The 26,038-nt window shown below is 31.9% G+C and overlaps 3 protein-coding genes across 3 annotated transcripts in view; 1 reads left to right on the top strand and 2 right to left on the bottom strand.

Moving 5' to 3' along the window:
* Window positions 1-2,198: 2,198 nt before the first annotated feature.
* On the top strand, window positions 2,199-7,743 carry LOC132730530 (G2/mitotic-specific cyclin-B-like). Its single transcript, XM_060716487.1, has 8 exons — window positions 2,199-2,358; window positions 3,265-3,555; window positions 3,787-4,029; window positions 4,305-4,463; window positions 4,823-5,059; window positions 5,382-5,522; window positions 5,865-5,969; window positions 6,444-7,743. The coding sequence occupies exons 1-8, from the start codon at window positions 2,338-2,340 to the stop codon at window positions 6,543-6,545; spliced, it is 1,299 nt and encodes a 432-aa protein (XP_060572470.1). The 5' UTR covers window positions 2,199-2,337; the 3' UTR covers window positions 6,546-7,743.
* A 5,351-nt stretch (window positions 7,744-13,094) lies between these two features.
* The window catches only part of LOC132730551 (DNA polymerase subunit gamma-1-like), a 108,183-nt gene continuing 95,239 nt past the window's right edge, over window positions 13,095-26,038 (bottom strand). Inside the window, exon 22 of the mRNA XM_060716507.1 lies at window positions 13,095-17,077. Coding sequence (XP_060572490.1) covers window positions 16,896-17,077 — 182 coding nt within the window. The 3' untranslated portion in view covers window positions 13,095-16,895. The remainder of the gene's footprint in view (window positions 17,078-26,038) is intronic.
* LOC132730518 (uncharacterized) lies at window positions 23,348-25,166 on the bottom strand. The gene is made up of 2 exons (XM_060716475.1): window positions 23,753-25,166; window positions 23,348-23,628 (listed from the first exon to the last, which is right to left on the bottom strand). Exons 1-2 carry the CDS (start codon window positions 25,164-25,166, stop codon window positions 23,348-23,350), a joined length of 1,695 nt encoding a protein of 564 aa, XP_060572458.1.

The following is a 26,038-nucleotide window of genomic DNA, read 5'->3' as shown; positions in this document are numbered from 1 at the left end:
CATCACAAATAGACAAAAGAAAAACCAAAGGTATATTAAGTAACCCATGATATAAACATCAGGCTATATTTCTTTATAAGGTATAAACTCAAGAACAGAACATAAGGAACCTTAGTAACTTAAGAAGAAGAAACCCTTGGCTATAAACATTTGGAAAACTGATACTGCATCTTTTCCCTGCATTATTATAAACAGTAACAGGAGATGGACTTTCGTAAAATGGTAAGCAAATGACTTTTTTTAGTTTATCTTCATAAAGCAGCATGTCTTCAGATTCATGCTAATTTTCATGAAATTTTGAGAATGTATTTAAAAGTTAAATATTGTGAAGTGAACAAAGAAAGAAATTTACACATTGCAAACAGTACAACTGTACTTACAATCAATGTCAATTACCAAAAAGAGGTTAAAATATACATAAATACCTCATACTGCATTAGTAAGGAAGTAGAATTATAATGATTGATACTGCAAAATCAGTTATTAAACGCTCATAACATGTAAATAATTAAATAGTAGTTAATACTGATTTTTTTTTCTTTTCTTAAGATCTTAATACATTTTTCTAAAGATTGAATTTCTTGAAATATTTTGACTCATTGGAGGCATGCAGCTTTTACTTATATTGAACAAGAAACGTGTCCATAGGACAATATTATTCCACTATTTTGTCAGTCTATGGACAAACAGAATAATACAAGGGCAAATCTATATCTCCCCTATCCTAAAAGTAAACATGATAAAAAGTTGTTTTATTATATAAAATTCAAAAAAATTGATTTTCACATTTAGTGTAATCATATATTTTATAATTTTAAATAAAAAAATAATATTACATGTAAGTTGTTTTTGGAAGTATAATTATGCTTTGTAAAGTTTTAAATTTGAATTTTGTGCAATTTTAAAAATATTAAAAAAATTGACTAAATTGAAAAGATTTATATATGCATTGTTTTTAATCTAAAGACATTAAAATATATTTCAAAAGTTAGAGCTTTTACTCTTTTTTTTTATACAGGAATGATTTACCTAAATTGTAAATATTTTAAATCAAAACTAAATTAGAAGGCAGTGATAGTTATTATGTTTTAAAAATGATTCTATTTTTACAAAATTAATTTTTTTGGGGGTAGTGGGGGAATTTAGTTATGACCCCCCTAAAGGGCCAAAAAAAAAAAATGGGTTTTTAAATACATTTCAAAAAATTTTTAAAAGGGAATCAATTGGTGTGATCAGGGCCTTTAATTTATTTGAAAGACCCTAGTGGGATAAATGTATATAAGTAAATTACTATAAAATTAAATTTTAAATATAATTTATTTCTTAATTAATATTTAGCTTTTTTTTAAACTTAAGAGTGACAAGACCTTTTGACTTACATTAAATTTAAAAAAAAATACAGTGTGCTTTACTGACATTTTTTCTTGGAGAAAACAGGTCTAAGTTGTATTATTAAGAAAAAAAACCAGCAACTTAATAAATTTTTGACCTACAGAATATATAAGTAACATTTTGCATGTAGATCAGAATGATTACTGTATCATGAATGCAAATATGATTTTTTTAAATGTTTATATCAGTGCCTCTATCAGCATGTTTATTTTTTTTTCTTATTTAATTAAATGTATTCAAATAAAAACAAAGATAAATATATGTTGAAACAGAACCATTTTAAAACTGGTGCATTTTAATATTGGCCCGGCTTGACTTATTCATTCAACAACAAATTTAAATAGAGTTGGGAACCAGACAGGACAACCTCATTATTTTCAATGCGTTTTTAGTCAAAGAAAGAATCCGTCAAATCTTTAAACAGCCCATACAGGCTGAGATATGATGTACAATAGTGAATATCTTCTAGCATTTGCATGACACTATCTAATTTTGCAGTTATACCTAAATTTATTCCATAAACCAAATTTACTACGACCGGAAGTTTTATATCGCACCTGCGTCAGCCATGTTTAATGATGTTGCATGGGAAAACACGTCTAAATTATTTTTTTTTTATAATTTACTTAAAAATTATTCTTGACTTGATGAATGAATTACAAATTTGATTTTTAGATAACCATGAACTTTTAATTAAAATGAAATTACGTTTAAAATATCGGTGAAATTTTAATCAGGTTGCTACGAACAAATAACAACTTCAGCCAATCAGAAAAATGTTATGAACTTTGATTGACCAATCAAAAGCAACCCGCGAGTTGTTTGAACAAATCTCGCTGAGACTTGTTAGTTGTGTGATTGTGATTGTTTAGTATGTCAGTAAATGTGCATCCAGCATCATTGTAGAATTAGTATAACACTTGTTGATATTACATACAGCACAAAATGACTACCAGAGCTGCTTCGGTAAGTTATGTTTCATTTAAATGCTGTAACATATTTATTGCAGACAAAATTAACTTTGAGGTCATATCGCATCAATAATGGTGAACCGTGACAAGAATTTTAATTTGAAGTTATTAACATTTACGATAGGACCGCTTTGTTTTATAAGTAATAGTGAGCATTTTGTTTCATTTTAACTGCGGAATCGTGCAGATACTTCACTATGAAGCACAACATGGGCTAAAAGAAGCGGCTTTGCAACTATCCCACCCTCCCTGAAAACATGTTCACACTTGTTGGAATTAGACCGTTCTAAAAATAAAATATAAACCAGCTGTTGCCGACGTTTAATTGAAACCCTTATTTGAGAATATTCTGACTTAATCCTATTATAATGCAAATATAGACATATAAAATCTACATCTTACTATGTACTGCAAGAAGTTTATGCAGATTTTTTCTTCAAAACTTGTAATGGCATAACAATGTTAATCTGTTTGTGTAGGTGGTAGAATTACATATATTGGATATTTTCAACTTTTCACTGTAAAATATTTTAAAGAAATTATTCTGGTATGCACATTGAAGTGTAGGTTCAATACTGAACTTAATTTCTTGTACAAGTAAGATATATCTATATTTAGCTCCATGTACAAGTTGAAGAAAAGAAAAATTGTGCGAGGCTCTGGCAATTTGTTTTTTTCAACAAGTTCAAGATGTTTTGTCCTGAATCTTGACACAATGTTTGTACAACACAAATGATGGCACATCAAAATGTGTATGCAGAGCTGTGTAATATCACTTTTCTTTAGTGGATAAAGTGGTGTGTGATAGTGTTCTTGATGGATTTCATAATCCGTAAATTTGTTTACACATTTTTTGTTCTGATCCAAATGCAGTATTTATTTCAAAACATTTTACTTTCAGGCTAGCCTTGCGAATGCACGAACACATTCAAACAGCGAGAATACAGACCAGATTATAGCTGCAACCAAATCCAACATGATCCAAAGACCTCTTACATCACATGCCTCCCACAGAAATGCCTTGGGGGATATTGGTAACAAAGTCTCGGCAATCTCCATTTCTGATGCAACCAAAAAAGGTCCTGTCAAGAAAGAAATTGTACAACTAACTAGTAGACAGCAAAAAATTCTTACTAAAAGTAAAGCCACAACATCACTTAAAGCCCTTGCTGAAGATGGTGGTGCTAAACAGGTATGTAAAGATGAACACGATTTTGATAATGCATTGATTTTCTTTGTTAAAGCTGTTAAATACAAAACAAATTAACTTTAGTAGTGATGTTATGGTAGAAAAAATTATTTGAATTTACATACTAACAATGTTAAGAAATGCAATGAATTTTGTTTAAATATAAATTGTATCTCTGTAAGATATGGCATTTCACTTACAAAATGGAAATTGCAATGTATTTTTATTTGTCAGGAACATGAAGCATTCCACTTCTTACAACCAACAGAGACGGTACCAAAGCCTGTCACTGTTCCAACAGCAACAGTTCATCCACAGCCAAATGTTCCTGCTCCTATGGACATAAGTGATGCTGGACAAGAGGCTTTCTCAAAGGCTTTATTTAATGTACAAGATATAGATGCCAATGACAAAGAAAATCCACAACTAGTCAGTGAATATGTCAATGACATTTACAATTACATGAGAGTTTTAGAGGTAAATATTTTATACATAATTTGGCCTTGGATAAACTCATAAAGTTATAAATTGAAAAGTTCAAATGGAAGATTTAAGATTCTCTAAGCAAAGTGAAAATACTGCTTTCTTTGTATTCTAATAAAATGAATTCAGAGTTAATTTAACATAAAAATAATGCTCATTGCACTTATTAGCCTTTTATATTAAAAAATTCATTTAATAAACAAGTAGGACTGATGTTCAAAAAGACAGTGCCATACATTTGTGTAACAAGATTCTATTTTTCATTTTAGGTAAAATACCCAATCAAATGCAATTATTTAGAAAATAAAGAGATCACAGGAAAGATGCGTGCTATTTTGATAGATTGGCTGTGTCAAGTTCATCACAGATTTCACTTGTTACAAGAAACACTTTACCTCACAGTGGCCATAATAGACAGATTCTTGCAGGTTTGTTTCTCATGAAATATTGTTCTTGTATCAATTTTAGAAATGTAGCATTATCATTTTGACTTGGAAAAGTTGAGTAGTAGTCTTTACTATAATTGCAAAGGAGAACAATGCAAAAGGCAAAAAAAGTTGAATTCCACTTAAAATAGTTGATCAAATACTTTCACCTAAATAGTGTTATTTGACTTAATAAGCAAGAGAACTCAAAAATGTGTAAATTCTCTGTATACACTAAGAAACATCATGAAGTATGAAAAGATGCTTTTGAACTTAAAGAAATGTGATTTTATTTTTTTGCTGCTCAATCTCTAGAACAGTGATATATCATTGTCTTTAAATGCTGATTTTATCACTTGCAGGAAAATCCAGTTTCCAGAAACAAATTACAGCTCGTTGGAGTAACATCAATGTTGATAGCATCAAAATACGAGGAAATGTATGCCCCTGAAGTTGCTGACTTTGTATATATTACAGACAATGCATATACTAAAAAGGAAATATTAGAAATGGAACAGACTGTATTAAAGACATTAAACTTTAGTTTTGGAAGACCTCTATGTTTGCATTTCCTTAGGAGAAATTCAAAGGCTGGTCAGGTATGTGAATAAGAATATTCATACTACAGCTGTTACTGTGATTAAGATGGAAATTGTTATATTTTGTAGAAATTCAGTTTTTTGATTTGCATCGGTTGTTAAAGTACTGCTAGTAATGGTGATCCCATAAATATTTAAATGTGTGGGGATACTTTTCTTTAATATTTCCTTTGGTATTAAGAAGAGAACAGAATTCCTGAATGTGCAGTGCTATATGGCATAACTGGCTTGGTAAAATGTAATGAGGTAAAGTGAATTAAATTTTGCATTTAAAGTATAGGTTAACTGTTGCAAACTAATTTTAATGAACTTTTTATCTTAGGTTGATGCCAACAAACACACATTAGCCAAATACTTGATGGAACTGACTATAGTAGAGTATGATATGGTGCAATATTTGCCGTCACAAATAGCTGCTGCAGCACTATGTTTATCCATGAAACTCCTTGATAACAGTAAATGGGTGAGTACATTGTATTTCATATAACAGCAGAATTTTTTCTTTCTTATATTTGACAGAATAAAGGCTTTTTTTTCCTTAGCCTAATATTCGTATATTTCCCGGAAAAATGCCCTGTGCAGTCATCACCAGAACCATGACTTTACAACAGCCAACTTTTATTAGAATTTAATAGACCAAGACAGCAAGCTGCTACTAAAGCTGACATAAGCTATGTACGATGCATGTTGTCCTCAATTGGAGTTGGTGTGACCACTTTCAGAAAAGTTGAGGGCTAACTAATACATTTATTTTATGTTGTAACACACCAAAATGGTAATTAAACTTGTCTTCATTTTATTTCAGACTGAAACCCTGAACCATTACAGTTCCTATTCAGAGAAAGATCTCTTCCAGACAATGCAAAAACTTGCCAGTCTAGTCATTAAAGCAGAAAACAGTAAACTCACTGTAAGTATTTCTATTTATTAATCTTAAAAAATGACAGTGTGCATCTTGTATTGCATACCTGTATTATAAAGCCGTACAAAAATTTTAATGAAAAGACCTTTTGGTTAAGGTTGTTTTGATTGTTGCTGTGGTTTACTCAAATGAAAATGTTCCAAATTTTCATAGGAGTGAAAAGATAAAAGCCTGTTATTAACTTTATTAGTCAACAATTTCAACCATTATCTTGCAGTCTGGTTGTTTTGACACTGCCTTCAAAAGACTAGTTTGCACTCTGGATTTAGTGCCACCTTTTCATATATTGTTTAATGAACATTTAGGAATGTGATGATCAGTTGATATTGAAATTTAATGCATTCAAGATTATTTTATGCTTATTTAATACACATCTCTTGGAACACGATACTTGAAGTAAATTTGTCAATTGTAAATTATTTCCATGAAAATTTATGGTAATGTCTTGTTTGGTATTTGCAGGCTGTGCGGACAAAATACTCTAGCTCAAAATTTATGAAGATCAGCACATTAGCAGCATTGAAATCCCCTGTGATAAAAGAAATGGCAGCTGCATGCACGTGATTGTAGTGTTTATTCCAAGCTTTACTGGTGATATTAAACTCTAAAATTGATCTGTGATGGTATGAATGCAAAGAGACAATGTCATTCCGTTATTATTTATTTTGTTGTTGGTGTTGTGAATGGTCTGGGACACAATAGTGACTGAATGCTGTTTATGAATGTTTAATCTGTTCTGCATGTGAAAAAAATCGTCTCGAAGGCGATCCGTTGAGTTGATAATTTATATTTCCTGGTTTTCACTATTTAATAGGTGGTTTTGCATTTAGTGAGCTCTGGTGAAGAACAATCATTGTACAAAACAATGCAAAAATTAAACATGAGCAAGAATAAATCAAGACTGAATCTGATTTTACTTTTAAACCAATATATTTTGTCTCCACATATTCCGTCCAAATTTTTAATCCATTGGTCACTTATTTGGTTTATTCTTGCTCATATATAACAGCCAAGTGTCGATCTATGTTCCCCTTGGTTTTAATCAAATTTGCTGTAGAATTTGTAGTGCTATCTTACTATGGTTTTAATTTTCATTGATTACTCTTTGTAAGCTAGTGCTTTGCTACTGACATGATCCTTAAAAGTATTTCTCTAAATTAGGTGTTTCGTGGGTAGGATTTTAGCTGGAACATAGATTGGCTGGCTTGTATTTGTGTGCCATAACGCTTTGTATACTCGGGAGTTTGAAAGCTTCGGGGGTATTGCAAAGCTTGTGGATGATTCATTTTCGTTAACAAGGTCCATTGGTCAAACAAGTTTATTCTGCGACTGTATCCAATCATGAAAAATTACTTTAAATTTTAAATTGCTTAAAGTTTGATGGGGGATTTTTCTTTTCTTTTTCCAATATAATGTAGTTTGTGTTAAATTTCTGTTTATATATCTTATGTCCAGAATTACAATGTTTTTAATCAAGAGGACCTTGTTATATAATTTCCATTTGTTATGATCATGTATGAGTACAACTTTCCTGTGACCCTTGTTGACTGCATTTCAAACCAAAAACAAAAAAAATCCACAGAACAATTACATGTTTATTTGTGGCCTCTTCCTCACATGTGGTCAGCTTGCAGGTATACAGAGAAAGTTGTACTGTAGATTAGGTTTAGCTCAGTAGCATTTAGAGAAGTATTGCTTCGTATTTTCTAGTTGTTTATATAATATTTGTACATATTTTATACAATAAATTATTTTTAATAAATTGTGTTTCTATTAATGTCTGGTCTTTAGAAAAAAGCACCCAACTGATCAAAATGTTGCATCATAATCTTGGCTTTTGTAGACGAAAAAACAACTTTTATGCGTCGTCTTAAATAATAGTTCATTAGAAATCGATAGATTTAGACCTTTTATTATAAGATTTGAAAAAACTTTGCGTGTAAAGTTATGCACCTGTTGTCTGTCTGTCTATATCTTAAATAGGTGAAAGGAAAAGACTTCCTCGGGAATTAAGACTATTTTGGGTTTTCCCAGTTAGTCTGGGTACAAACTTAGTTAAGCTTGAAAAATAGTGCAACTGACTTATCTGTGACAAGGAGTGCATGGTGAAGCTGTAATAGTAACCATTTATATGTACCGGGATATGATCTTGGATCAGTCACGCTTGGTCATTTATCAATTTCGAAATTGAGTCTGCTCTCATCTTTTAATTATATATTTTTTTCAATGGTAGGATACTACATCCTCGCGCACCTGCAAAATGCTCCCATTTGGACTGTTGTTTTTAATGTTGGCTTGAAAAAAAGATTATTTTTTTATTATAAGAAATTGTTGGAATAAAAAAAATGAAGAGAACCAAAGATTGGCTTTAGTACTTGATATAATTTGAAACAAGATTGCATTTGAGAAAAATTCTATGCCACCGCATGGTTCAAATTTCATAGCTGTTCATGGAAAAGAAAGTAGGTCACATCATCAAAATCTGGTCACCTGATATCAAAGTTCAATTTTACAACTAAAACTGTGCACATGGTCAAAATGTCACTGCTGTACATCAAAGGACAAGAAAGTACGTCATTGTCCCCTCGTGCAAGGCATAATTTCGACCCAAGGGTTTAATTCAAAACAATCTTGATACAGGTCCACCAAACAACATTTCAAGTCAAATATCTAAGCTATAGCTTTCTCCCATTCAGAAAACATTTGTTTTATTTTCTGTCTTTACTATGTGTACATAATGAGAATCATTGCCCCCGGGCAGGGCCAATTTTGACACCAGGAGAAAAATTTGAACAACTTTGGTAGAGGACCATTAAATGATATTATATATCAAACATCAAAGCTCTATGCCTTGTACCTTCATACAAAAATATTTTTATTTTTTCACTATATGTACATAATGAAAATCAATGACCCCCCGGACGGAACCAATTTTGACCCCAGGGCTATAATTTGAACAATCTTGCTAGAGGTTCACTACACAATGTTTCATGCAAAATATCTTAACTCTAGCCTTTGTAAATTTAGAGAAGATGATTTTTTAAGTTTTTACCATATACATATAAGGAAAACCTATGGCCCCCGGGGGTGGGGCTAATTTTGACACAAGAAGCAAAATTTGAACAACTTTGGTAGATTACCTTTAGATAATATTATTTAACAAATATTAAAGCTCTAAGCCTGGTACCTTCAGACAAAAAGATTTTTTGATTTTTTACTATATGTATATATTGAAATCAATGACCCCCAGGGCTGGGGCAATTTGACTCCAGGGCTATAATTTGAACAATCTTGCTAAAGGTTTACTACAAAACGTTTCATGCAACATATCTAATATCTAACCTCTAGTATTTGTCAATTGCTAGAAGAATCTTTTTTAAAGTTTTTACTATATACATAAAAGGAAAACCAATGACCCCCGGGGCGGGGCCGATTTTGACCCCAAGGGCTATAATATGAACAATCTGGGTAGAGGTCTACCAGACAATGCCTTATGCAAAATATCTAAGCTAGATGCCTTTTGGGTCTTTACAAGGTGTTTTTAATTTTTACTATATGCACATATAGTGAAAATCAATGACCCCGGGGCGGAGCCAATTTTGACCCCAGGGCTATAATTTGAACAATCTTGTTAGAGGTCTACGAGACAATGCCTTATGCAAAATATCTAAGCTCTAGGCCTTTTGGGTCTTTACAAGAAGATTTTTTAAATTTATTCTCATAATTCCTTTTGGTTACCATGGCAACCAGATTTCTGCATGGAATGAAATTCTTTGAACAACTTTAAAAGTCCTTCACCCAAGGAACAAGCCTGCCAAGTTATAACTTAAAAAGACTTGTATAGGAAAACACATTTAAATTTCATTGTGTGTAGCTATTTAACATGTAGCAATTCTTATTGACCTGGTTCTCTGGCTCCACCCCAGAGGTGACTTGTATAGGAAACATCTGTAACTACAAAACAACTGCTATTAATCATGACCCTTGGGTCTTATTTTGGTGAAACTATAATGCCTAGAGTTAAGATACATATTGTAGCAATGCCTTGTTGACCTATGGTATTAATCCTGCCACTTTGGTAATTGTTTGCCCTACCCCTGGGGTCAGTTGATAGTCTGGTATGAGTTAAAAAACATTTCAGTTTTACTTTGCAAAAAGAGCTAAGGTATTTAGCATGTAGCATAACCTTATGAAGGTCTGCAAAACTGATATTAAGAGTCAAATTGGTCTGCCCCAAGCACATTTTTTTGTTGAAATACTTTGTAATTACAAAGTACACAATGTACCCACTCTGACCTATCAACAGTGCACTCAAAATTGAAATCTATTTCTTAATTAACAAACCTTACTTCTCAAAAAAGCATTGTTATGACTTAACAGTTAATACTGAGGCCAATCTTAATAGATGTTATCCAGAACTTGGGAAATGTGGGTTTTTCCTAGCTAACAAAGTTAACAAACCTTTACCAATTTAAAGCTTCATGGTGCAATACCGGTCATGACAGATTAGTCAACCTGCTTTGCTTATTTTCGAAGCTGTAACTGTAAGTTTGTTTGTACCCCTGGATTAGCTGGGAAAAACCCAAAATATTCTTAATTCCGGAGTAGTCTATTTTCATGCAGTTTCATTATTTAACAGTTATTGAAATATATAATTATGCAAAAAAATAAATAATTATCTTGAAGATCTGTTTGGATAAACTGGCAGATAATTTCATAATTATACATTGTATTTTTCTTGCATATCAGACTGGCTTTTCCGTTAGTTTTACCCATGCCGGAAATTTCATCTGGCATGGGGGGTTCCAGATGAGTCGCGTGCTGTACAATGGCACGATTAGGATGACGTCATTTTACCGTTATGAATGAAGTTGTAACTCATACGCTGTTGTAAGAAAGTAGTTACGGTTGTAATGATATAAATTTTCATTGAAAATAAAGATAAAGAATTTAAAGTATAATGGAATATGGTAGAATATGCAAGAAAAAATATCTGACATATGTTTGCGGTTCGGATCGGAATATCCGTCCCTCGGTCACCCGCCCATGGGCAGGTCACCTCGGGATGGATATTCCGATCCGAACCGCAAAATATGACAGATATTATTAATCTTAGTATCATAGAAAAAAAGGACAGGCATCATTGTATTTCAATACCTTATGCGGTCTATAAATACTAATTCCTGATTTTCAACTGTTTAATTTGACAAGTGAAATCCTATGCATGCGCAATGATGAAATGAACTGTCAACATTTTTAGCTGTTACACCCCTGTTAACATCTCAGGTTCAAGGATGATATTTGGAACTGTTGCCAACCTCTAGCAACAGTTCAAAATGTCATCCCTGATACCTCGGGGCAACAGTTTTTAATGTTCCACAAACACCTATGAAATAACTGTATACTGTTTCCCTTCTATTTTATCCATATTGTTAATACAAATTTTTACTTTTGGGATACATGTCATTTGATAGGGCGAAGATTTAAGCCCAGCAGCAGACCATGGTACTGAACAGCAATGTTTTAATTTTTCCAGAGGATAATATAATATAATTTGTTTTCAATGTGTACCTGTAGTTAGCCTGTAATTCAGGCGTTGATATTTTATGCTTATTCATAATATATACACACTGTTTCATACTTGTTTGTGTTTTTGATAACATCAATGTCGATATGCCCAAAGGCAGCACATAAAAAAATCGACAGACTGGAACCCAAGCCAATCTGACATGGATTGATCCATGAGAAGTCATCAACTCTAACCCTTTGACCACGGAGGCAGTTGTGGGCCACTTAAGAGAGCAACTAAACCCGTTCTGTTTGTTTGTGTGATATAACATCAATGTGACTACAAAAATCAAATTAGATATAATTATAATTTTGCTGTATCAGAATTTCTTTAACTTGTTAAAATCATTATATTTATTCAACCAATGGACCTCAGCTTTGACTATTCACTGATTTAAAATTTCTGGAATTTAGTAATTCACTTATGGAATTTAGTAAGTCATATTGAATGGCCTTGAATGCAAATAATTTGTGAGATGTATGTATAAAAGGATAGTATATTGGAATGCAAATGACTATTGAAAATACCATGTTATTCGTCACTCGACAGATATAAATCAACTTTTACTTTCATGTTAACATAATTATAACAATACAATGTAAATACAAAATGTACATGTATACATAATAACTTTATAAACACAATGATCAAAGTACCGGTGTGTTACATATTACAGGCTTTTTCATAATGTATAAAAATTATAATGTGACTTAAACTAAACACTACAAATAAGGTAATGAACAGAAGCTTTTACATTTAAAAAAAAAACATTTTCAGAACACTGTTTTCAGAAACAAAAACAACAACAACAAATAAAAACATTAAGAATAAACAAGGGAAATTAAAGAAAAAACAAGGTTTACAATTTGTTCTAAATGGAAAGATTTAAATAAGCAAATTAACAGACTTCAAAAGTACATTTTTAAACTGAATTGGTCTACATGTAATAATATGGGTACATTTTCAAAAAGTATTTAAAATCTTGATTAAAAACAATAGAAATGTATGACCATTTGGACATTCTTACAAAATATTTCTTGATAGAAAAAAGTTGATCTAGTTCTAAGTGATTAAGTATATTAACATTTATAATGATGGAAAATAAAGAACACTTAACGCATTTTTGAAATTCTTTAGAAATGCCAAACATGTGTTTGGTAATATTTGAATAATGGATTAAGAGCATAATAATTAGATATTTAAACAACTGAAATAAGTAGCGCTGAACATGCAGTGATGTGTCGTAAAGGTAGGAAAATGTAAACAAAATAGTATTTTGACTTCCACACAAAATACTAATTTGCTACATTTGCAAACAGAGCAAAATAAGTGAAAATATGGTAATTGAGGATATTTTTTTTTTAAACTGTGACAAGATACCAAAGACTGAATGTTTTTGAGAATTAAAAGTTAATAGCATTTCTACGGCATAATTGACCGTAAATAAATATGAAATGTATCTTACAATTACAGACAACATCAAAGTGTAATCCTTCTATTGTTTGTTGTCATCTATGTTACTATAAATACTATCAACATAATTTTCATGGAGACATTCTATTATTGACCAGTCCACTTTAAACTGTACTTTGACAAGATAATTCTACATAATGAGCATAACAATAATGACAACTTAAATGAAATAAGAATATCTTATCATTTGACAAACAGAATCAATACAAAAAATGATTTCAGGAATCAAATACAACATCAGAAACAAGACCTCCACTGTGGATTAAATGCCTGAAATTGTAACATTTGTTACAATGTATTAAATCAACTTATAATGGATAAAAATATAAACAATCTCCAAAAAATGTTTTCAGTCTCATCATGTAAAAAAAACCCCACAAAAACAACAAAAGCTCGGATCATTCCCTTTAACAATAAAAATAATGAAATTATAATATTTATCAGGTCTGGTTATTTAAATTTTTCACTTTTGCTCATTATCAATTACAATTAAAGCCATGTTGACACTTCGTTGATCTACAATTGTTTCATGTAAATAGAAAATGTTTTTCACATATTTCTGTTGGGAAAATTGCAGACTTGGTTGTATGTATGTTCATTAGAGATAATGGAAAGAAACTCTCATGCCCCTTAGCACCCCTACCCCCTAGCACCGGCTTAACCTGTATCTTTAATCTTATACAATAAAGTATTTAAATCAATAATCCTGAAGGAGTCGAAAAATACAACAACACTGAAAGCCACAATGGCTTCTTCACAACATGATCCTAATAGTCAATCAGACTGTTAATATTTAAATGTTTCACGAGTCTGTAGAGCTTACAATTAATACATACATAAATGCCAACCAATCATACTTTTTGTTGAGTCATGGGAAATACCAGTACATCTATTATGTAACACTTTTATCACCTATTCTCTTCTAAGGCTTATAAATCCTGTGTGAAATGTTAAAAACACACTAATCTTGTAAGATGTATTAAATAAAGCCTTAATGATGCTTGCAAAGCTACAAAGAATGCTGTTCTAACTTAAATGTCTCAACTTTTATCTTGCTGGTGTGAAAAATATTGTATTTTTTATGGGGATTAAGTCTAAAATATGCTTACATGAGAAAAAAGTCAGTACCTACAAATTTGTGGTGAAATCAATGAACAAATTGGCTTGATATTGCATGATATCCTACCTAAACAATGCTGAATGTATTATGTTAGGGACCATTGCTCTATCCTTTTCTTGTAATAAAAATGTGACACTTTTTTTTTTGCTAAGACTTTCTCTAAAAATGGTAATTATAACAACAAGGGTATGAAAAAAAAAACATAATTTGAATACAAGTTTTGAAATACTTCTGGTATGTTTTACCAGTTTCAGCTCAACAACATGTAACACCATAGAAAATAAACATTTTCAAGCACTTGTATTTCCTGCATCATCAACTTTACTACGTGTTAAATCAGGGTCTTTCTAATAAAATCCTGGTTACAAAAATGGGTAATGTCCTCATCTTTTGCACCTTTTCTGATGTTTTTTTTATATTTGGCTTTATAATATCATGTAATAAAATAGAATTATTAATATTCATGTACTTACTTTAAAGTCTTTCTAGACATAAAATAATGTTTGCTACTGCCATGATTATTATTTATTTTTTCATAGATTTGATTAATAAAGATTAAACTATAGGGCAGCGTTTTACTAACATTACATAAGTTTTTCCGTAAGAATTATCATAACTTTACGCTTACGTTTAAACTTACGCAAATCTTAGGCGTAAGTACGTTAGTAAAACGCTGCCCTAGGTCCATAAAAGACAATAATTATTTGAAATGACCAGTCAAATGGAAGCGTACATTTTCTTGGTATGGTATCTATTAATGAAAAATAAAAAAAGATTATAAAAAATTATTAATGAATGTGAACACTTTATTAGAGTATCTTTCAAATGAAAGTATGTTGTAAAGTTTGTTGTAACTATAATAACAGTATAATATATATACAATGTATTGCTAACTGGGAACACTTAACCTTGTATAAGATATTTCACAAAAAATGTAAAAAGTACATTACAAATGACAAATATAAATTGTAACAAAATGCAAATAACTGACTCAAAAATTCATATATATGTGTATAAACAAATATAACTCACAAGTAAGGCAAGAAAACAAAAATGATACCACAGAAATTATGGTTTCATAAGCAGATCTGGTTTTTAACAACATGTGAAGATTTCAAAAAATTCTTGTTGAATACAAATATTTATATAAATGCCCATATTCAATGCTTATAGTATATACTGCAAAATTATGAACACTTTGTCTTAATATCATTAGCATAATATAAAACACAACAGAATAATACTAAAATTCCAGCCTTATTGATTAAAGTACAATGCTCTATTTGTCTATTTAAATACAAAATTATTGTATTATTTTCTTTGCTATAAAGTTTCTTTGTGTTAAGATTTCATTTTCCAAAAGAATTTTTATATGAGGGATGATCAAAAATAACAAAGATATTTACGTTTGCATAGACACAGGTGGTTTAAATAAAGTAAAACAAAAATTGAAACTAGAAATGTGTCAATAGGACACGGACGCCCCCAAATTCAACCGATTTGTCAATCTTATGTCTCTTGGTCAAATTTTTTTTTTTGGCTACATGTGCCCAAGTTAAAAACTAAAAATCTTTTATTAAGTAAAGGGCAAATACTACAAATACTGAATTAATCCAAAAGAAAACCCCAAGGTGCATAAGTACACATGCTGACCAACATTCTTGTAAACTTTCAGGCCTACAGGTCAAATACTTTTTGAGTTACATGCAACACAAGTTGAATAATGTAAATTTTTATTAAGTCAAGGACAATAACTCTAAAAATACTAAAAATATCCACATGAAAATACCCAGGTGCACAACTACAAATGCTGAGCAACATTCCTGTAAGGTTTCATGACTCTAGGTCCAATAATGTTTTAGTTACGTGCGACACTAAAAGTTGAAAATTGGAAATTTTTACTAATTCAAGGGCAATAACTCTATAAATACTAAATATATCCACACAAAAATACCCAGGTGCACAACTACATACTTATGCTGAGCAGCATTCTTGTAATTTTTCATGTCTCTAGGTCAAATACTTTTTGAGTTACGTGCCACACAAGTTAAAAAATTGCAAATTTTTACTAAGTCAAGGGCACCAGCTGATCAACATTCCTGTTAAGTTTCATGACTCTAGGTCAAATACTTTTAGAGTTACGTGCGACACAAAAGAGAACGGACAAGGGCAAATCTAAATGCCCGCCACTAAAGTGGGGGCACAAAAATGGAAAAGTAACAAAGGGCAATAACTCTGTAATTAATTTAGATATGGTTCTTGTGCACTGCACTTCCCCTTATTGTGTTTGACCATTGTACGAAGTTGTTTTGAATTCCAACCAGTAGTTTTCAAGTTATGCTCCGGACAAGGAAAAGTAACAAAGGGCAATTACTCTGTAATTAGTGAATATGGAGTTATGGTTCTTGTGCACTGCACTTCCTTTCAATGTGCTTGACCATTGTATGAAGTTGTATTGAATTTCAACCATTAGTCTTCAAGTTATGCTCCGGACAAGGAAAATGCAACGGACGGCTGGATTGGCTGACCAACCACCGAGTGACTCCACTCCTATATACCCCCCTAAACTTCATTTGGGGGGTATAATAATATACACATGTATAATTATGCTTCATTGCAGTACCAAATACCACTCAAAACAACTGTTAACATTGTGAGGCACCTGAATGTCCCTAAATAAAGGAGAAATCAGTAGCTGTCCAAAATTAATCATATTTCTTGCATCTTCTCTAGCAATTAAAGTACATGTAGTTCATGCATGAACTGTCCCAGAGATAGTTTCATTATTTTCCATATTCTCTTCGGAACTGCCTCCACTGCTTTCAATAAATTCAGTATCGTTAAACTGTGTCATGTTTTGTTCAGTCTCTAGTACATCTTTATTTAGACTACCTCCTGTTTTCTCTAATATCTGGTGTATATCTAGAGCTGTGCCTGAAAAATACAACAATCAAAATGATTTAACAAATGTTAACAATATTACATGTTTGTTTGGTTTTTTAATGCTGGTTTTAACACAATAGACTTACTCCGGAATTAAGAATATTTGGGTTTTTCCCAGCTATTAAAGTAGGTACAAACACACTTTTACAGTAACAGCTTTGAAAATAAGCGAAACAAGTTGACTTAAATCTATTGTGACGGGCAGTGCACCATGAAGCTATAATGGTAAAAGTTAGTCTGTACCTACAGATTAGCTGGGAAAAACCCACTTTGCCAAGATCCGGATAACGTCAAGTATGGTCATAACTCGGTGGTCAGTCTACCTAACTTGATTTCCTGGATAACTTTCCAGTAATTTCCAATTTCTTTGCAAGTGACCGGGTTAGGGTTACTTGATTTCCTGAATAACTTTCCAGGAATTACCAATTTCTTCCCAGGTGACCAAATACTCACCCTGCATGATTTCTGAATCAGTGGTAAGAGACAAAAGATCACTTGACTTAATGTTCGAGATCAATTGTCATCGAGAAATATTGTCTTAGCAACCTCTAGATTATAAATTCAATATCATCCCTATTGAGCTCCATAAAAAAATTTCAGAATAAAATGTAAATATATCATGTCTAATTAAAATTGACAAAGATTTATTTTCACTAAGAATTTTTCTTGGTATTTCATTTTACAATTTGCTTTACCCTATATGCTTTGAAGTTGTAGCTAAGTTTGATTAAATTAACAAATATTTAACCTACAATGGATATTATCAAAGTAACCAGACAAAAGCTCAGAAAGGCTGTTCGACTGACTGTTTAGCTTAATGTTGGCCTACATTAAGTCAGCTTTCTCTGAAGATCACTTGAAGAGTGTGCCAGAGCTGCTTACCATGAGATAATTTGAAGACAAGCATCAGTTTTCTTTCACCCATTAAAGGGACACTACTGAGGTTTATGACAAGACTGGAAATCATTTTTCAAGATTAATGTCCCTTTTGATGTAGGTCTAGACGATAAGACGGCGAAATTTCAGATTTTTTACCGAATAATTATTCTAATTGTAAAAATTACCCAAAATTGAAAAGTGCTGCAATGCTTTTCACTCAAATCTGGATAAGAATAGCTAAAAAATATGGTTTTCAATTTATCTTGGAGTGTTTTTCTTAATTATCTTATGCATACCTTTTTGTATTAAAGTGCGCCAGCTGATCTATGTTAGAAATTCAGAAATTAGATTTTATATTTGACCTCTGTGGAGTTCCTTTAACTTCATTCCTAGGTTACAATATTTTAATTGTAATATTTATATCAGAAAAAAATAACAATACAGCTACCATTCAGGACAGAATTATACAACTGCTAAAGTCATCACTTGACTTGAACAATTTATTGGTAAGCAGAAGTTCAACTCTAGCTTACGGAACATCGGTGGTTCTACTCAGGTACCCGTTTGTGCCTAAAATAATGCACAGAATGCACCTGAGGTCTTCATCCATCAGTAAAGCTGGAACGTCACCATATGACCTATACTGTGTTGGTGTGACATAAAACCCAATAAAACAAATCAATAAAAGTTAACTAAATTAATAGTGAAAAAAGTTGTAAAGGGAGTTAACCAATAAAACTTATAATGATACATAAAAAATTATTGTTGTCTCCCTTGGGTGAAAAAAAATCTGAATAATTATATGCATTATGAATAAACTTTCTTGTGGGATAAGGTTATCACTACAATTATAATCAAAGTCTTGAAACTATGGCAAATCAACTTTTTAAAACATAACACACTTATATAGTCTCAGCATGGACTAAAAAGCAGAAAAAAAATTGTGTTAATTTTGGTAACCATAGGTTACCCATATATTTTTCCCAATAAAAAAGCATAAAATAGATAATTCTGCAACAATGACAAAACATTGAATTTATTTTGATTGTTGTTGATTTTTGAGAAATATGTATTATAAGTTTGAATAACTCCCTGTCTTTTTTCATCACAAATGAATTTGGAGATGTTTTTGTTTTATCATAGAACTAGATTATATTATAGTTGGTATGAATTTGAATTAACCTAATGAGTTATCTGTTGTTCAGGTAATTTCAACAAGTTTTCCATACTTTTCAACACAATTATGAATTCCATGACTTGTACATTTGTTTATCTGTCAAATCTGATTAAAATCAGCTCTAAATAACTCTCCGCTTTTAGATCTGACTGTGACCAAATACGAAGTCATTTTTGGTGACCTTTCACACGCTGCCAATCATCGGCGAGCTTTCCTTATTTTGAAAGCGATGCGGTTACTAATTTTAACCCTGGGAAAACCAATACTGAGTAGGTAATTTTCAAATGGAGTACAAACATGGCGTTGTCCAAATAGCCGACAGGGAAACTTGCAAAACAATCTTTCCCATTAAAAATTAACTATTATTTCAAGTAAATTTGCTAAAATTTACTTCAAACAATTTTTTTTCTAACAAAAATCAACAATTTGTTTTAACAAAAATCAACAATTTGTTTAAATTCTACTAATAACAGTATTTTGATATTTCTTTTTATGCCTTTCTGTAAAAACCGGTTTGATAGCATGGCTTAAAATAGCTTTCTTGGGAAATCTGAACTATAAAAAAGGCGAAACATATACCGTCGTTATCAGATCTACATGAAAGAATTTAAGTAGATCTGAACTTTAGTCAGATTGATTATCTGTCATACTGTAACGGACAAAGTCATATGATAAAGTTTCTTTTGCTGAAGTTGTTGTGCACTGTAATCACAAAGTTAGTTTGGGCAAGTTTCCTTTTCTTATCACACAACAAACATTAAAATTTTATCAGATAAATATACATACATGTATTACAACTGTATCAATTTATACAATCATGTATGTTCAGTATAACTATATCACATCAATGAGGACTTGATGATACAGTATACTTTATTATTTTGATGGTTCATTAAGAGAGCAAATATCTTTATTGAAATTAACAAGAGGGCCATGATGGCCCCGAGGTCGCTCACCTGTATATAGGCCCCCGGAGCGGGGCCAGTTTAAACCCCAGGGCTTTTATTTGAACAAACTTGGAAGACACCCATTAGAAGATGTTTCATGATGTTAAGTTTTTAGTACACACATATAATGAAAAACAATGCCCTCCCTCCCCCCACCCCCCCCCCCATCCCAGCAGGGCCAATTTTAACCAAGGGCTTTTATTTGAACAAACTTGGTAGACACTCATAAGAAGATGTTTTCATGCCAAAACATCTAAGTTCTAACTCAATGGGTTTTTTAAAAGAAGATTTTTTAAGTTTTTACTATACACATATAGTTAAAAACAATGACACCCCTGGGGCGGGGCCAGTTTTGACCCCAGGACTTTTATTTGAACAAACTTTGTAGACACTTCCTAGAAGATGTTTCATGCTTAATAACTTAACTCTAGCTATTTTGGTTTTTTCAAAGGAGATTTTTTTAAGTTTTTGCTATACACATATAGGAAAATCAATGCCCCCCGGGGCGGAGCCAATTTTGACTCCAAGGGCTTTTATTTGAACAAATTTGGTAGACACCCATTAGAACATGTTTCATGCTAAATATCTTAGCTCTAGCTCTTTGGGTTCTTTAAAAGAAGATTTTTTAAGTTTTTACTATAAGCATATAGGGAAAATCAATGACCCCCTGGGGCTGGGCCTATTTGACCCCAGGGCTTTTATTTGAACAAACTTGGTAGACACTCATTAGAAGATGTTTCATGCTAAATATCTTAGCTCTAGCTCTTTGGGTTCTTTAAAAGAAGATTTTTTAAGTTTTTACTATATGCATATAGGGAAAATCAATGACCCCCTGGGGCGGGGCCAATTTTGACCCCAGGGCTTTTATTTGAACAAACTTGGTAGACACTCACTAGAAGATGTTTCATGCCAAATATCTAAGCACTAGCTCTTTGGGTTTTTTAAAGAAGATATTTAAAGTTTTTTCTTTCAGTTGCCATGGCAACCAGAGTTCTGCATGGAATTAAATTCTTTGAACAATCTTTAAAGGTTACCTCCAAAGGAACATTCCTGTGAAGTTTGGATGAAATTGGCTAAGTGGTTTATGAGGAGATGTCATTTATAGTAAAAGTTTACGGACGGACAGACGACTGACGGACGCCGGACGAAACGCGATCACAAAAGCGCACCCTGTCACTTTGTGACAGGTGAGCTAAAAAGAAAAATATGGCAGGCAGACACAGATCCAGGTCATTTTACCGGAAGGGGGTTTCAAAATGGTGACAAGTGGAAATGCATAATTCAGACAGGGTTTGGCATTTTCCTGGTTTTCCATAGTCACATTTTCGCGTGATATACACTCATTTTTAGGTGATTTCACAAAACATATTACATCACCATAAAGCAGTAATGCTTTAACTTCTTATTTAATGATTTAACAGGAGTTAACCAGTTACTGCACTTGACATTAAGTCCTAAGCTGGGAGGGTTTCCACATAAAATATGAAAACTAAAAAGATGGTAGTGGAGAAATGGATTGACCAGAGACTAGGTTATTAATGGCAATTAAGACTGAACCAGTTACAAAGCGCCAACTATGATCATAACAATGTTCATTTGTTCCTTGCTCTAGATGGATGTTTCCAGTTTCAAATTAAACTTCATACAACTATTTATCCCATAAACCCGACGCAGGAGTGTAATAAAGCCATTTAACAAAAGCGATATTACACTAGTGTAATAACACTTTGACGTGACGTCATTTGCATTATATACACACATAGCGTAAGAGTGCTTATGTAAGCGTTGCACTACAGGCCCGTCAATGAAAAATGGTCTTTTTTAACAGTTAACCATTCTTATTTTAGATATGTAATAAATAGAATATTATATTCGTGTAGATTCAATACTAATTTATTCAACTTGTTCAACAAATTAAGTATTAAACCTACACTCATTCAATATCCTCTATAAATCATATATCTACTAAATTGCAAGGGTTGTACCTAAATTTAGCTGGCTTTAACAAAATTGTGAAGGGTATATCATGAAAAGTAGATTAGACTGGCATGGCTTGTTTGTTTTTTTTTTGTTCTTTAACACCTATTTTAAAACATTATTTGGTCATATCTTGGTGGTTGATCAAACTTAACTGGCTTTCCTTGATAACTAACCTGTAATTACCAATTTCTCCACAAGTGACCCCTCATGATTTCTGAATCAGTGGTGACAGACAGAGACAAATGAACAGTCCTGATCAATTATCATGGAGAAATTAAACCTTGCTGAAGAATTAAATCAGCAAACCTATATTACTTATCCAATGCTCTCCTTATTTAGCTAAGCTGGTGGACAGTAGTCTGACAAGATAAGCATTGAAAAACTAAAAGATTAAAAACATTCCCTCTCTAAGAGGAAGATAGCCTTGAAATTAGTGAAAAGAAAATGCAAGCAGCTCTTGAACTTATATCTAAAGCTGGTTTCCAACAAAAAAAGAAAAAATGCAGACTCATTAGTAAATCAAATTGCTTATAGTGTCAACTTGCTAAAATACATATATATAACCTGTTTGTAGTTAATATTTTAAAATCTGGTAAAGGGGTGAATCCTCCGAAACATGCAAGAGACAATGATGTTTCTGCTGGAGTTTAGTTGGTATCGTATTATTATTTTACCACAGTGATAAATCATATATTACTTTAAACTGTTTCCTTTCAACAGACATTTGTGTCATCTGATATGGTCTGCAGTGTTCACTATTCAGTCAGTGCATATTTTGAATTTTTTCCCTAGGTGAACGATAGTTTTGTCCAGATTGAAAATGGACAAGTCTTATGAAGATATTGAATGTGGTTGGGGTTAATAATCAGATGTTTATGATACCAATCATGTTACCAACCATCTATTTCAAAATCTATAACCAACTAATCTTATTTTTCACTCACAAATTGTTAAGTTTAATTGTAATGGATTCTTAAAAATATGCAAATAATGGCTATATGACAAGGAACACACAAAAATAATAGAATAATTTTTTTATTTGATACAAAAAGCCCTAACAAATCATCTTTATAATATTTTATAGATATATTAATGTTATGTTTATATTCAAAGCTTAGCGTAAACATTTGTTGAAATAATAACACAAAGTCTGAGCTAGTTTGATCATTTACAAGCTGCATATCTGCAAAGATATTGAGTAAGATTTTATATTGAAATAGTTTTAACTTATGTATTTTCTGCAGGTCATTCAGAGAAAACTAATTTTATTCCAGTGCTTTATCCCAAAGATAAATCATACACTTTAATGTCACCAAGAGTTTGACACACATACAATCTGTTTTTATTCTGGTAGTATGACACACCTACTGGACATTCTATTCCTTGTTCTCTATCCAGCAGTATCTTCACCTTGGTCAGGTCAGGTGATAATTGATGTATATTGTGTGACAAACTTCCACATACAAACACTGCTCCTGATCTATCTACTGTCAGTTGACATGGCGTATCCAGCTGGTCATCCTTGTAAATTGCCTTGGCTTTCCCATCAAAGGTTAAACCTATCACACAGCTTGTAGTATAGTCAGATACATATATAACTGTGTTGTCTGCACTGACTGTTATAAGGCTGAACAAACAGATATGTCCCATACTGATCTTTATCAAATATTTTTTGTACTTTACCAGACATGTCAAGTATCTTCACTGTTGCTGGTCTGGTGTAAGATACTATAAGCTTGTTGTTACTGTAGGCAACACCACGGCAACCTTTTCCTACTTTTATATCTTCAGTGTTGGTCACTGTCATATGCTTAGAAAATTTCATCAGTCTTATTATTTTAAGGTTAGGAAATGTGACAGCAACTTTGTTATTGTCAACTTTAGCAACAGCCCAAGGGTATGAGGGCAGGTCTATTGTATCATATGATGTAGTGCTGACTGACAAATCCTTGAATATAAACAGCTTACTAGAATCAAAATAAGTAATCAAAAGACACTTTTCAGATATTAAGCATAAAGATGACAAGGAGTTAAATGTGAATTTAATATCTGTGTAATGACTTGCACTTTTTTGTACTTCAGATTCATGTATTTCTTGATAATTGAAAAAATTGTGACATTTATGTAAATTGGTAATATTTTGTTCCAAAGCTTTGCATTCTACTTTGTAATAATGAATTGAAATGTTTTTGCATTGTTTATCTGCATCTCGTTTCAATTGTTCAATGACTTCTTCACCTTTCTTCATAGCAACAAACAGTTGACACCTTTGATCTGTAGTTTGGTGATGCACCAACTCTGTTGATATGGCTTTTAGTTTTATTTTCATTGTAGAGGTTTCTTCAATGATTGTCTGCAAAATTTTCACGTCATCCTTTTTTATGATTTCAATTTTCTTCTTTATTTCATTTTCCTCATCATTTAATAACTTTTCTAATTTCCTTTGATTTTTTTGTAATTTTTCAATTTTTTCATTTTTCTCTTGTTTAAGTCTTTTTAAAGTTTCTTCAATTTCCTTCTCAAAGTCTTGAATCATTTCTTTCTGATGATTTTCAAACACTGACAATATTTCTTTCTTTTTTTTCATGACTGTATCTAATATCTTTATTTCTTGTGAAAAGACATATTTCATGTTTATGTTCACAGGTTTTTCTGTATTTTCCAAATCTTTCATTAACATATCAAGATTTTCATTAAGTTCTTTGATTTCTTGGCTTTCTTCATTCCCTGGGACAAGGGCTGGCAAATGGCTGACCAAACTACAGTTCCGATAATCTTGTGTCTTGCATTCAGTACAGGCAAATTTCTTACAATCTTGACAATAGAACTTAACTAGTTCATCTTGATGAACAGAACATTTCTCTAGACAGAAATCCTGTGGCATGTTATCCTTATCTTTGATGGTATGAGATTTCATATATATTTTATGGTATTTTAGACAAGTCATGCACAAATACTCGAAACACTCCGCACAAAATCCTTCAGCAGGAACATATTGCTTGTCATGTTTATCACAAACCTCACAGAACATTTCCTGAACTTCATCAGAGTCCTGTGTAAATGAGGTACTGAAATCACTTCCAACTGAAAATGCCATAATTCAGGTACTTTGGTAAACCAACACTTGTGTTTTGTTTAAAATAATCTCAATATCTAAAGTAATGCCAATATTAAATCGTTATTATCTATGATAACTACAGCATCATATGATCATCCCATGACAAATTTTACACAACGATAACTACAATCTTATCATAAGGTACTCAAAAAAGGTCAGTATTTTGATAATAGTAGTACAAATGTTAAAATGTACATTTGTTGTCACGTGATTTCATTATCATTGTCACATGAATTTTTTTTTATCTTTTCAGGGTGTTATCAACCTCGGTTGATAACTTTTATTAAATGAATATACATTGTTTACTATTCATTTAAGGCTGCATACAAATTTTAAATGATTATCAGTTTTTATGAATAAAAGTAACATTAACTAACTCTTTTTTTTAAATCTTCAAGTAAGGAAAATGTTCTTGAATGAATACATTATTCCTCACATTTAAACTACTGTTAGAGGCCGGGGCCAGTAGGACAGCTCTCCATATACTACGTATAGTCGAGCTAAAAATGTTCTTGAATGAATACATTATTCCTCACATTTAAACTACTGTTAGACGCCGGGGCCAGTAGGACAGCTCTCCATATACTTCGTATAGTCGAGCTAAAAATGTTCTTGAATGAATACATTATTACTCACATTTAAACTACTGTTAGACGCCGGGGCCAGTAGGACAGCTCTCCATATACTTTGTATAGTCGAGCTAAAAATGTTCTTGAATGAATACATTATTCCTCAAATTTAAACTAATGTTACACTATTTGGGGGAAATTGCAGCACTCTTAAATGACATGTAGCAAGACTTTGATACACCCACTGTTGATTTTAAATCACAATCAAACTGAATGAATTAT

The sequence above is a fragment of the Ruditapes philippinarum genome, unplaced genomic scaffold, assembly GCF_026571515.1.
Source record: "Ruditapes philippinarum isolate M1 unplaced genomic scaffold, ASM2657151v2 ctg2626_1_1_1_1, whole genome shotgun sequence".
NCBI lineage: Eukaryota > Metazoa > Mollusca > Bivalvia > Venerida > Veneridae > Ruditapes > Ruditapes philippinarum.
This window is presented reverse-complemented; position numbering and strand designations above follow the sequence as displayed.

Bases quoted from the DNA above. Each gene is read 5' to 3' on its own strand.
- LOC132730530 (XM_060716487.1), top strand. From the start codon at position 2,338: ATGACTACCAGAGCTGCTTCG. The intron at 2,359-3,264 runs GTAAGTTATGTT...TTTTACTTTCAG, and splicing joins TGACTACCAGAGCTGCTTCG to GCTAGCCTTGCGAATGCACG. The intron at 3,556-3,786 runs GTATGTAAAGAT...TTTATTTGTCAG, and splicing joins AAGATGGTGGTGCTAAACAG to GAACATGAAGCATTCCACTT.
- LOC132730518 (XM_060716475.1), bottom strand. From the start codon at position 25,166: ATGGCATTTTCAGTTGGAAGTGATTTCAGTACCTCATTTACACAGGAC. The intron at 23,629-23,752 runs GTAAAGTACAAA...GCTGTGTGATAG, and splicing joins GAAGATACTTGACATGTCTG to GTTTAACCTTTGATGGGAAA.